The sequence below is a fragment of the Pogona vitticeps genome, chromosome 1 (assembly GCF_051106095.1).
Source record: "Pogona vitticeps strain Pit_001003342236 chromosome 1, PviZW2.1, whole genome shotgun sequence".
Lineage (NCBI taxonomy): Eukaryota > Metazoa > Chordata > Lepidosauria > Squamata > Agamidae > Pogona > Pogona vitticeps.
This window is the reverse complement of record NC_135783.1, coordinates 283,509,119-283,522,372: the sequence shown is the minus strand read 5'-3', so window position 1 is coordinate 283,522,372 and position 13,254 is coordinate 283,509,119. Positions and strand designations below refer to the sequence as shown.

The 13,254-nt window shown below is 38.7% G+C and overlaps 1 protein-coding gene across 5 annotated transcripts in view; it reads right to left on the bottom strand.

Moving 5' to 3' along the window:
• The window catches only part of PRR5L (proline rich 5 like), an 87,252-nt gene that overhangs the window by 13,136 nt on the left and 60,862 nt on the right, over window positions 1–13,254 (bottom strand). For all 5 annotated transcript variants that reach the window (XM_020813848.3, XM_020813845.3, XM_020813844.3 and 2 more), the window contains exons 6-8: window positions 12,307–12,398; window positions 6,275–6,415; window positions 5,552–5,678 (exon numbers count right to left, since the gene is read on the bottom strand). In XM_020813848.3, the coding sequence (XP_020669507.1) occupies window positions 5,552–5,678; window positions 6,275–6,415; window positions 12,307–12,398 (360 nt within the window). The remainder of the gene's footprint in view (window positions 1–5,551; window positions 5,679–6,274; window positions 6,416–12,306; window positions 12,399–13,254) is intronic.

The window sequence follows — 13,254 nt, the reverse complement described above, 5'->3', positions numbered from 1 at the left end:
GTCATCATCCCCATACTCATCTCCAGTGGTTCTGGTTTCAAAAAAAGATTCTACTGGCAAGATTCTTGATGAGATAAGGTTCTGTGTGGATTACAGAAAGTTAAACAGTGTTACTGTTTCAGATCCTTATCCATTGCCTAGAATGGATCATTTAATTGAAAAATTGGCCAAGGCAAAATTTATCAGCATAATTGACTTAAAGAATGCTTACTGGCAGCTGGATTTAGCCGAAAATTCACGAGATAAGACCGCTTTTATCACTCATGTAGGCACTTTTAGATTCAAAAGGCTACCATTTGGATTGAAAAACGCAGGAGCATCATTTCAGAGAATGATAGATAAAGTTTTAAAAGGTCTACCTTTTGCTAGTGCTTATCTTGATGATGTTGCTATTTTCAGTTCTGATTTTGACTCTCATATGTCTCATGTTGAAACTGTGTTGTCTAGAATTCATCAAGCTGGTCTTACTGTCAAAGCTAGTAAATGTCAATGGATGAAAGGGAAAGTCACATATTTGGGTCATTTGGTTGGTCAAGGTGAAATTCATACTCTGCAAGCCAAAGTTCAAGCTATCAATGATTGGCCTATTCCAAAAACCAAGAAACAAGTGCGTTCATTTTTAGGTGTAGTTGGCTATTACAGGAAATTCATCCCTGATTTCAGTGAATTGGCTACACCTCTGACAGAGCTAACTAAGAAGAGACAGCCTGTCAAAGTTAATTGGACCCCCGAGTGCCAAGGGGCTTTTGAGGCCTTAAAAGCGAAGATTATTCATGCCCCTATACTGAAATCACCTGATTTTGATAAGCCTTTCATTTTGCAAACCGATGCTTCAGAATTTGGATTAGGAGCTATTTTGCTACAGCAAAGGGAGGATGGGAATCATACTTCTCTAGAAAGCTCTTGGAAAGAGAGAGACATTATGCAATCCTTGAAAAAGAGGCTCTTTCTATATATTGGTCTCTTAATCTTTTAAGACCTTATCTATGGGGGCGTAAATTTACACTCCAAACTGATCATAGAGCCTTAGTTTGGTTACAAAAGATGAAGTCTCAGAACCAAAAATTGTTAAGATGGAGTTTAGCATTACAGGATTTTGATTTTGAAGTTCAACATATACCTGGAAAGCTAAATGTGGTGGCAGATGGACTTTCCAGGATGTACTGTGAAGATCCAAATGTTCCTGACCGCTAAAGAAGATGGAAGACGGTTGGAGTAGTTACTGTGGTTAATGAGCTAACATGCTTGTTTCCTTTTTGTATATCTGAATGGTGTGCCAAAAGATGGTATTGCTGTTATTGTTTGTTATAATCCATATATAATCATTTACTTCTAGTTGTTTTATCAATTTACTTCAAATTAGCTCAGAATAACTGTTCTGAATTTAGAAGAAATTTAGCGGGGGTGTGTGATGAAATGTATTTTTCTAATTAGAGATGGGTTATGTAGTCATGTCTTAACCATAGAGGAATTCATTTTGAGTCTGACACAGGCTAAGTTCTGGAAAATTACTAGTAGTTATTTTCAGCTTTTCTTATCGCTGCAGCTGGAGAGGAAAACACGGCAGAGTCAAAATATCTCTAACCTGAATGATAAACAATTCTTTGGTGTTGGTGGGAAAGTAGGGCGTACCCTATGCTAATTCTTGCCTTCGTGATTGGTTGAGTATGTCAGGAGGGGGCAGGTTGGAGAAATTTACAAGAGGTTGGAAAAGGTAACTCGGTGGGGGAGAAGAGAGTTTTGGGATTCTGAAAACATGGCGTCGCATTTCTTTGATCCAAGCGAAGGAACCTAATTCAACAATATGGACTGCGTAAGAATATCGTTTGCTTACCTTAGTTTATAGTTTAGTTTTTGTTTTGTTTAATAGTTAATTTTTATAGAAGGTGCTGAACCATTATGCTGTTGCTTAGAAATGAAACTGTAGAGAAATGTTTTCTTTGTTCACTTAAATAAACTTATGTTGTTTAATAATTGGCCTTTCTAGTCCTTTGAACAGAACAGTTTCCCTATAGATAATTAATTTGGCTTACGTTACCAAAATTGAGTCATTAAACAGTAAAGATACGGTATTAAGTGGTTCCTTTTCAATAAAATCGAAACAGACTTTAAATGCAGGCTGCCAAGAGTTCATGTCCCGGGAACTGTGTTGACTCAAGCAGTTAGCTCCGAAATGGGAGTGAATGGGGCCTGGATTTTCCTGTTTCGTGGTTTTTGATCTCATTTATGGGACCAATAACTCACAAGCATTCTCTCAAAATAAGGGAATGGTAAGCCACTTCTGAGTACTGTACTTTCTACCTAAAAAACTCTGTAAAAGGTAACCACTACTCAGAATTGACTTGATGGCACAAAAATTATTAAAGTCTACTGGATCTGTTTCTTCCAGCTGCCACTGGGTGGAGATATTGCTTAATCTCAGTGTGGGGATAATGAAGACAAAGGAATAGAAAAGCTGCAGGAAATTCAGTGTCTCAAAAGATGTATAAACCAGAAAGTCCCCCTTGTAACATCAAGAAGGACTGTCTGACATCATATCATTTCTTTCAGTGTTACCACACAGTCCATTCTTGCTGGTGGAGAGCCTGAGGAACTGCTGAACACAATGAAGTCACAATGAAATTATTGCAGAGTTGTAACTAGGGAGATGTAGACCAAGGGCAGGAAGATGTGGTTTGGTAGCAACCAGCCAGTGTCTAATTAGGTCCTAAGTGGTCAGAAGCCTAAATGAACCACAGAGGTTTGGGTTTTGTGCCTCTCTGGTTTGCAACAAAAATACGTGAGTGGAAAAGATGTGGTGTGCAGACAGCTAGTTGCCTTGTGCTACAATGAAAAAGTGCTCAAAAACATACATGAAGACAAAGTGAAAAATGAAAATGGAGCTATACGAAGAGCCCCCATCTCATTGTCTATTACTCTGTAGAAATTCTACAACTTTATGTAATCTGTCCAGAGCACAATAGGTCATTACAATAATTACTACATTATATCCCAATAAATATCTAGTAGTTATGACTTGCAAGATGCCACACACTATTTGTAATCAGAGGGAAATGGGTACCAGTAATCCTTAGTCAGTCCTGGCTGAAACACCACTCCAGCCCCACACAATCCTGCTGCATTTCTTTAAAGACAACAACAAAAACCACCTTTAGCCACTGTTGTTGCCCTTGGCCTATCTCACCTCAGCACAGGCAAAGGTGCCCTGCTAATGGCATAATGTCTGGACAGAGGAGTTCCTATTGTCTTTTCTTGAATGTAAAAAGGAGAAAGTAAAACCAATCTCAAAAACAATAGAACTGCTTTGCTACAAAACTGATGTTTTTCCCCTTCTTCCAAGCACTCATAATTACTATTTTCAAAGAGTGTTTTGGGAAAAAATATATATGAGGTAGGCAGACATGAAAGATGGATTTATACTCTTATTTACTGCGGAAGCCCAGCAGATTTACTGAGACTCAGGTTCTATGTTCAATGGCACTTGTTCCCAGAACAGTACATTGGATTGCAGCCTTGGTCTAATAAAAGGCCACTAGATTTATGCACGTATGCACCATCTGTCCAGAATGCCATTTCAGTATACCGTCAAGCTCTTAGTCCAAAATGCACAGCTCCTTTTCTGTGGCACGGCAACAAGAGTACAGCGTCTACACTACATGTAGCCTTATTTAGAGTCAGACCGTCCGTTCACTCAGGGTCCCCAAGGTTTCATTCCTAGTCCAACCTGGAGATACTAGCAGGGATTTCTGCATGCAAAGGAGATGCTCTTCCACTAAGCCGCAGTACGCCCACACAACATGTTTGAACTGCCATACCACAAGGGTGTATGTGTCCTCTAAATGGAAATAAAATATGATTATTTTGTATCCATACTTCTTTCAAGGCCACAGAGTACATGGAACTGTTTTATGACACCAATCCCTCATTTTATTAGCAGACGAGAACTTTCACAAGAGTCACATGGGTCAAAACAAATAGTCTCTGCATATTGCTAGTCCCTGTACACTATGTATTATTTTGCTTCTGTGAGAGAAGGGTCACAGTTTTATTAGCTGTGAACAAGCAGCACTGCAGTGATTGTGTTTGTACAGTGAGAGGTACATCAAATTTACAGATGGCATGCACTCAGAGTTGCTTAGACCTTGCAAAGCAACCGAATACAGTGTTACCATCATTTTGGGTTTTTTTTAATGTGTTAAGTGGCAAATCCACAGAAATGTGGTTTGCTTAAAGATACACAAACATGTATGCAAGAGCGCTCCACATCTCTGAAGACTCTAGTTCACAGCACAGTTTTTTTAAGGTGGTGGTGGTGGTGGGGGGAAGGTAACATTGATGAATTCAGGCCTGAACTCAAACTGTGTTTATTCAGATGCGAATCCCTCTATGTAATATATTTTCTAGTAAAGTGTTTTAGGACAGGACTGCATTGCATCATCCAGACAAAAATTCTCACTAAAGCTAAGGCACAACCCAGAAATGGAAGAAGAGAAACCTTAAAAATGGATAAAAACTGAAAGGTCAAAGAAGGTTGCAGTCCTAATCCTAATTAAGACTAGCAGCAATAAACAGTACTGCTAGGAATTATGCCCATAATACCAGAGCCTAGAAGAATCATTTTCTTAGCGTGCAACTCCCAGAAACCAATAAGTTGGACTACCAGCTATACATCACTCAGAATCATACCCATGATGTTTGGAAACATCACTTTGTACTTCAAATCCCAGAATCCACCATCTAGTGTTAACAGTGGCTGTCTATGATGTCCAGGGACTCTGGGAGTTTGTACAAAAAATAAAATATTTACACAAAGTAGGATACTTTGTGGAAAAGACCCTGATGTTAGCAAAGTATGAAAGCAAGAGGAGAAGGGATGACAGAGGATGAGATGGTTGGACAGTGTCATCAAAGCAACCAACATGAATTTGACACAACTCCGGGAGGCAGTGGAAGACAGGAGGGCCTGGTGTGCTCTGGTCCATGGGGTCACGAAGAGTCAGACACGACTGAACGACTAAACAACGATGAGGATACATTGAGCCTATAATAAACTGAGTAGTTTGGGGGACACAGCAAGCAAAAAAAGTTTTTATAACACCAACCTTTGACACACCAGGTAGCAAGCCTTACTGGATACACTGGAACACGTATTCAAGAAAACATGCAGAGAATTGAGTTGCAGAAGTATAAAGAAATGTAGCCATGTGGTTTCCACACAGCTGGCACCTCATTTGAAACAGAGGTTCTTTCAATTCAGTGTACACATGATATGCTAAAATGGCACAAGCATTGAGATTGAGAGAGAGCACAGTGCAATGTTGCAAACATGTTATCATATAGGAAATTTCCTTGACATGAACAACCTCTCTTTTAAGGCTGCACTAATCAATATGTGTGTGGAGATGGCTACAGGCTTCAAAACACGGAAATTCTTGTTTGTCTACATCTCCTATGTCCATTCTCTGCCAAGATACCAGACTGCCATGATATACTAAACAGAAGCCATGTGAACAACAGGACTTCCAACACTTTTTAATATGATGCATCTTACCCAAGGCACACGTACTGCCAGGAAAACAGTGTTCTTCACAAAGCCCAAGGTATGGAGAGACGACCAGTTTAACAAGCTCTTCCAATTGCATGAAGGCCTTACTGGGACCTGTAGGTTCATGAACCCCCTATAACAATAAAAGACAGAACCTTCATTACAACACACACATATTTCAACAGGTCCACAAGTGTACCTATGAACAGCAACATTCCCTTTGCACTAGCTTCCAAATAAATAAAAGTTTGTTTTTTTTTTTTTAAAAAAAGGTGGTGGTGGAAGTAATGAAAAAAAGGGAGTCTAGTTTACACTTATTTACTGTGTACGATCTGCAGCAAAACCCATGTGATATTCAGTTTTACAACCAGCCTACCTTGGAATTTGCCTAAATTAGGCTATGTCAGTTCCCCCACCCATTTGTTATCCCCAACATAGTTCAACTATGGAAACTCACTGGGGGACTGGAACTGGTAAAACCACTCATTAAATCTCTCATTTACCTTAACAGCCCTATTAGGTCGTTGCAAGTCAATTTCAAATTGACAGAACATAGCACTGTAACAACCTTAGGCTATATAATTTTCATAACAATTATTTAGATATATTTTTCTGATATGCACAGAAACCAGGAGCATTTAAAAAAAAAACACCTCCTGGGTTTTCTACCTATTCATATCATCCTCTAAGCAAGGCACTTAGGAGAAAGAGAAATGGATCACACCCTACCTGTAAAATCAGGAGCATCTGGACAATAGAAGGTGGGAGGTTGGTTTGGATCTGAGGAAGAATTTCATTCAACTTGACTCTTAATAAGACCAAGTCTCTGAAGCCGAGCAAAGCAATCTGGCGAATAGTCAGTTCTTGGCCCTGAGTCAACAGACAGAAAACACAGTAGGGGAGAAACATTATCCACCAGCCTTGAGGTACATGCATCTCTATTTGCAGAGTTCCGCAGCCTTTGGGCTGCTGTAAGTAAACGCAGGGGTCTCTATATGTTATCAGGGCTATTGTTAAGTAACAACATAGTTTAATTCAAAAGAACTAGGATAGTACTAGGAACACAAGGTAGCACCAAATAAGTTATAAATCAAAAGAAAAATAACTACCTAATACCTTTAGGGGGAACTGTAAATATGACCACAAGCAGAGAGATATTTATAGGAATGTGGCAGCAAGAACACTTCCTACGTAGAGAGGCAAATAATGCCCTGAAAGTTGCTTTTAAGAAAGGAGCCTGATGCACACACCTGACCACGATTTTTGGAAGTGTTTGGCTTTTTCTGCACCACTCAGAGCTCTACGGGGGTTGAGAGCTAGCTTATTTTTAATGGTGTCATAGAAGTATCTCTGAATTCTCTGGAAAAGACAAAGCTAGAGAAGACAGAGGATAGGAGGAAAAGAGGAAGACCAAATATGAGATGGAAATACTTGCTAAAGGAAGCCACAATTTTGAGTTCACAAGAGCTGAGCAGGGCAATTGGGGACAGAACATTTTAGAGATTGCCCGTTCATAGAGTCACCATACGTCAGAAGCAACTTGACAGCAGATAACAACAGCAGCAATAAAGGTATCACCTCTCCTTATTTTCAGACTGTGTAGAAGAGCCACACAGCTATTTTTCCTTTTTTATTGCTCTACCTGGTATCCTTCCCAAAGTCTCTGCAAAAGAAAAGCTGAAAAAAAGCTTCAAAACTTACATGGAAACTCAATCCATCTCTTCATTTGTTATCTCACCCTTTATACTCCTTATTCAGATTTAAGGAACCAGCTCTTACGAGTATTTTTTATTCTTTTAGTAAAATTTAATCATTATTGAAAAAGAAACAATATTATATTACCAGGCCTTGTGGACAAATATGCTAGGTAATCTGTTACCACATTTAACAACCTCATACCAAAATTAAGCAATTCAAAATTCCCTCCTACTCCCCTCTGATGCTTTGTTCCAGTGCGGAGTTTACAACTCCCGTTTTTCACAACCAAGTTAAAGTATGCCTTTAATTCCCAGAAGGAGCCCTAGCACAACTAACCAATCCACAACCAATGAAGCAGACTTCTAACTGGAAAGAATCAATGTTTGTTAATCATCAATTTATCCTGGAGTTAATGATCCAACTAAGAGATTCATCAAAATGCAAAATTAGAACAAAGATAATGGCTGGTCTTGCTGCTGCAAAGATGCTTTTCCCATTTTAAGACTGGGAAAAATATTTACACAGGCACACAATAAGCTAAGACAGAATTACAGGACATACAGAATATTACTCCTGTAGGAGCATGACATCAACTTTGTGAATGTATTGGTCAATTAGCTCAATTGCTTCATCTTGCAAGATTAAAACCTAGCAACAAATCAATGATAAGGTTTTCTATCTATTATGTTCAATTCTGAATTACTCAGCCCTCATCTGATGTGCTGGATCTAATTTTGGGTGGCCCAGTAGAAGAGGAATGTAGAAAAATTCAAACAGGTTCAGAAGAAGGCAACAATGATGATGGGAAACAAGTCCTTTGAGGAAGGCTGAAGAAGTTTGATATATGTAGCTTGAAAAAGAATAATGAGTAGAGAAATGATAACATGTCTCTCTTTTTTTAAAAGGAGGGAAAACCTGGAAGAATTATAAATGGTAGGCACACATGTTATTGTTGTTTAGTTGTTAAGTCATATCTGACTCTTCGTGACCCCATGGACCACAGTACGCCAGGCCCTCCTGTCTTCCACTGCCTCCCGGATTTTGGCCAAATTCATGTTGGTAGCTTCGATGACACTGTCCAACCATTTTGTCCTCTGTCGTTCCCTTCTCCTCTTGCCTTCACACTTTCCCAACATCAGGGGCTTTTCCAGGGACACATATAACGTCATGTAAAATTGTAAAACTAGTGGTGAAAGCTTCTGGGAGTTGTAGTCCAAGAATGTCTGAGGACCCAAGGTTAGGAACTACTGTTCTAGAAACTTCCTTAGAGTGTATCTGTCCTAAATAGTACTTAGAGCAGTTTGATCCCACTGTAACTTTCATGGCTCCAGCCTATGAAATGCTGAAGTCTGGTAAGGTGCTTATAATGCTTTGTTTTAGTTCAAGAAAATGGACTGGAATTTTTGTCAGAGAATTTAAGTACCTGACCAAAGAATAAATTGCAGGACAGGATGGAGCCATGAGAGTTAAAGTGGAACTGTGTACCTCATCTTCACAATATGATTCAATTCAATTTATACTAGATTTGCACTCTAAGCCCTAATACACTATATAGAAACAAATTCTACTTGAACCAAATCACTATATTTCTGCATAATGCAGTTAGAATGCAAAGTCGCTTCATGACCAAGGCCAACATTCTTTGAAATAGTTGGCCTTCATTTGACTGTATTCCCACACATACCTTCAATCATCTGCTGCATGCACAGGAAAAAGGAGTAGGAATATAGGACAAGGGAAGAGAAAGAAACAGATGGAATCAGAAAGTATTATACATTATGGGACGTTAGTAAAGAAGCAAAGATGTCCCAGAATTTAGTATGTTAGTTAAAAAAATTAATTTATTTCATTAATCAATTACAAGTTTTTTTTTAAAAAAAATCAGCGCAAGCCTTACTAGTGAAAACCCTTAATTTGTTAAATTAATTATTGTATTAACTACGTATTATGTTTTAAATAAACCATAGACAATTGTTACATTCCTGCTTCTATTCCATGTAAAACCTGGCTGGTCTGGACCAGTGAAACCAGTGTACAGTACAGTGAAAAATCTTCCAAGGCAGCAAACAAGAGTACTGCAATGCCTTCTTAGGCATTAAATGCCTCCTTACTGCCTGACCTCAAATAAGAAATAAGGACAGAAGAATAACCAGTCAAATCTCACTGGCCAGAATCCTACTGGGCTTTTACTCTGCAATGAGTAAAATTGCTCAAGTCGAGGCGGTCAAATGCAGCTAATTCACAAAGTGCTGGTCATTTGTCCAGTCACACACCAGTCATGTGACCAGACCCATGAGCAGCTAAATGATCAGGCAGTGTTAATCAGCTGCAACTTGGCACCACAACTTTACATCATTTCATTGACTTTGAAGTAAAATACCAATCTTGATATTATTTATAATGCCAAAAACATTAAAAAGCAAGGAAACATGAAGATTTATTTTCTTTTCAATAACCAACCTGTTGCTTTCTTAACACTCTACTTCTAAACTCTGGTCCTTTTACCTTTTAAATGTACTCTTTTTAAAATATTTTTTTTATTATTCATTTGATTTTTTTAAAAAAAAATAAAAAATATTTTATTGTTGTTTTGATTTTTTAAATTACTATCTTAGCTGCCTTGAATGCAACATTTTCTCTAAGCTGCATGACCGCACAGTGCTGGATTGGGGCCGCGCAGCCAAGTCAGAGTTGCTGTTGATTTGCTTCTGGTCATAGCCAGAACCCTGGGCACATGGGGCAGGGACCTCACCACATGCTAGTGGAAAATTAGAGGGAATGTTGCTTGAGTGTTATTTCTTAACCATCTTGAGCACCATTTTGCCAAAAAAAAAAAAAAAAAAAAAAAACCCACCACAACAACAACTCTACAAAACCATTTAATCTATTAAAAATTGATTAATACATAAATTTTCCTGGCCTTCTGCAAAATGCCTGCTTGAAAAATGGTATGTTAGGTATGGTGAAGATTACCTATTGATATTTTGGAATTGGACAGAACAATTTAGGTCAACCTGTACTAAATTGCCAAAGGCAGATACAAAAGCAAAAAGAAAGTATGTAACCTTCTAAAGAATTTCATTCTGCAGGAAAATTGTACTGCCAGTAACCCTTCCTGCCTGGATAATGAGTACCTCCTTGGTTTTCACATTAGCTACTGTATTTTTTTCGTTTATAAGACGACCCCACCCTTTTTCAAATTAGAAAAAGCAGGGATCAAAGGGCTCCCTTTTTGCTAAGCGCCGTGCCTTGGCAAAAGGCAAGGGAAGCAGCTGTCAAAGTGACTGCCACTTTTCCTTGCCTTTTGGAAAAGCATGGAACTTAGCAAAAAGGGAGCAATGCCTACCCTTACTTTTTGCTAAAGCCACACGCCCCTTGCCTTCTGAGAAGACACTGAGCTAATAAAAAGGAAGGCAGCAACACCTCCCCTTCCTTTTTGCTAAAGCCCCATGCCTTCGCAAAAGGCAAAGAGTTGCCTTCCGTGTAGAAAACGACCCTCAATTTTTTCTTAAATTATTTAAGGAAAAAGTGTCATTTTATACACGAAAAAATATGGTATCTTGTATTTAGATTGTTCATCTCTTTAAGAGAAAAAAAATCTTTCAGTTCCAAGAATATCAAGCATAATACTGGGATAATAAACAGAGAAATGTTATCAGAAATTGTGTGCTTTCTTTTTTCCCAAGTATTTATAGGGTGGTGTGTTTTTTTTTCTAAAAACACTCATGTAAAAGTTGCTCAATAGTTATGACTGGCAGCCATGTCCAGCAAATAACTCAGGATTGTTGGGCCTGAACTGAAGCTATCAGATTAAGAAACCAAAATACAATTTGTTTGCTTAATTCCTCAGTATCTGGAGTAGAATACAGTCCTAAAATCAGGAAGATAATATTTAACTGCTCCAAAATATGCCTGCTCCAGTTGTCACAGATACTCAAGCAAGAAATTGATGGATAAATAATACTAGCTCTCTAAGAAACCACAGTTCAAAATAAGAATCCACTATGGAAACAGGCACTCCCTTCCTTCTCATGTCTCACTTCCAGTAAAAATTTATTCCAGCTGCAGAACTATAAGCTATACTACAACTATAAAAACTGCACAATTTTCAGTGTTTTTACAAGAATGACAGTGATAGGAAGAGTAATATCTGATGAATTTGATAAAAGAATTAAAAACAGGTGAGCTTTTAGGTGTACATTCTGAGTTTTTAATTGCATGGATCCAAATGAATTAAAGCCTTCCCAGGATATTGCCAACAGCACAGTAAACAGATGGAAATCTCTAAAAAATTCTGCTGCTCTCCTCTGCCTATTCAAAATTTCTACTGCCTGTCTTTGTTTGTTTGTTTATTCATTCAATTTGTATATCGCACATCTGGTTACCTAGGCCACTCCAGGTGGTTCACAGAAAAAAAGGAGGCAATGACACATTTAATAATAACCACATATATATTATAATAATGTAGAAAATCAAATAAACATATAAACCAAACTAAAAAGGACAACATAAAACAATTAATAAAAGCAAGATGATGGAATTGATAACTTAAGAGCTGAAGGAACCTTTGCAGTCTGTTGATATTGAAATGCCTGTCTAAATAGCCATGTCTTCAAAAGTCTCTTGAAGATCCTCAGTGAAGAGGGGCATAAATGCAATGTTTTCAAGTTTAAATCTTTATCTTTTCTGGATTAAGAACTGGGTGTTACAACAACTTCAGAGGAAGCTGAGAAACGTTAAGCTGTTTCTGTATTCTCTTCCCTAAAGCAAAGCAAAAAAAGCAAAGTATGCTGCTTATATGCTGCTCAATAATGCTTAGAGCACTCTCTGAGAAGTTTACAATTTAATTATGCAGGCTACATGTTGCTTCCACCACTACCCCCAGCAAGCAGGGCACTCATTTTTACCAACCTCAGAAGGATGGAAGGCTGAGTCAACCTCAAGCTGGCTACCTGAGGCCACTGGGATCAAACTCAGGTCACGAGCAGTCTTGAGTACAGGAATGCAGTTTAATCACTGTGCCATGAGCTACCCTAACAGGCTTGCATTTTAAACTGACTTACCTGAACAGGATAAAATATAGCCTGGAGTGTGGGAAGAGTCTCTGTGAAGAAGTGATCCCAGATTTCAGATAATACATGGATGCGATTTTCTCCTAAGGGAAATCGGGAGCAGGAGGAGAGAGAATTAAGTCACTGTGCTCAAGTAGCCATACCTCATTACTTAAGCAATCCAAATACTACCTAATTTTGCATAAATACTAGGGAGACGTATTATTTATCGGCTTTATTGAATTTCTACCCCGCTCCATCTGGCAACCAGGCCACTCTGGCCAGCTAAGAACAAAATAAACAGCACAATAACAAGACATGATAAAAAACAAAATAATACATACTTTCAAACAAATATAACAACGAGCAAGATAAATTAAAACAGATGGCAGTGAAGGTAGTAAAAAGATGATGAAGAGGATGGCAAAAAGGATAGTAAAAGGGAGGCCAAGATCTCAGTAACTTAATGATCAGGGAAAGCATGGCACAAGAACTAAGTTTTCAATATTCATTTGAACCCGTCCAGCCAGGGTGCCAGAAGGATCTCAAAAAGCAGGTTCTTCCACAGGTCGGGGGCAACTGCCGAGAAGGCCTGGTTTCTTGTTCTTTCCCTTCAGTTCTCCTTCGGGGTCAAGGCCCTCAACCACCCTGCCTATGAAGAATGGGTATTATGGACAGATCTGGCTGGGAACAGGCGTTTTGATAGATACCAAGGTCCTAAACCATTTAGGGCTTTGAATGTTATCATAACTTTTAAGTTGATGCAGAAATGAACCGGTAACCAATGAAGGGTGGTCAGAGTGGGGGACATGCGCTGGAATTTCTTCACCCCAGTTAGTAATCTGGCTGCCAAATTTTGGACCAGTTGAAGTTTCTGCATCAGCCTCAAGGGTAGCCCCAAGTAGAGAGCACTGCAGTAGTCTATTCTTAAGATTACAAGGGCATGAATCAGCATCGTGA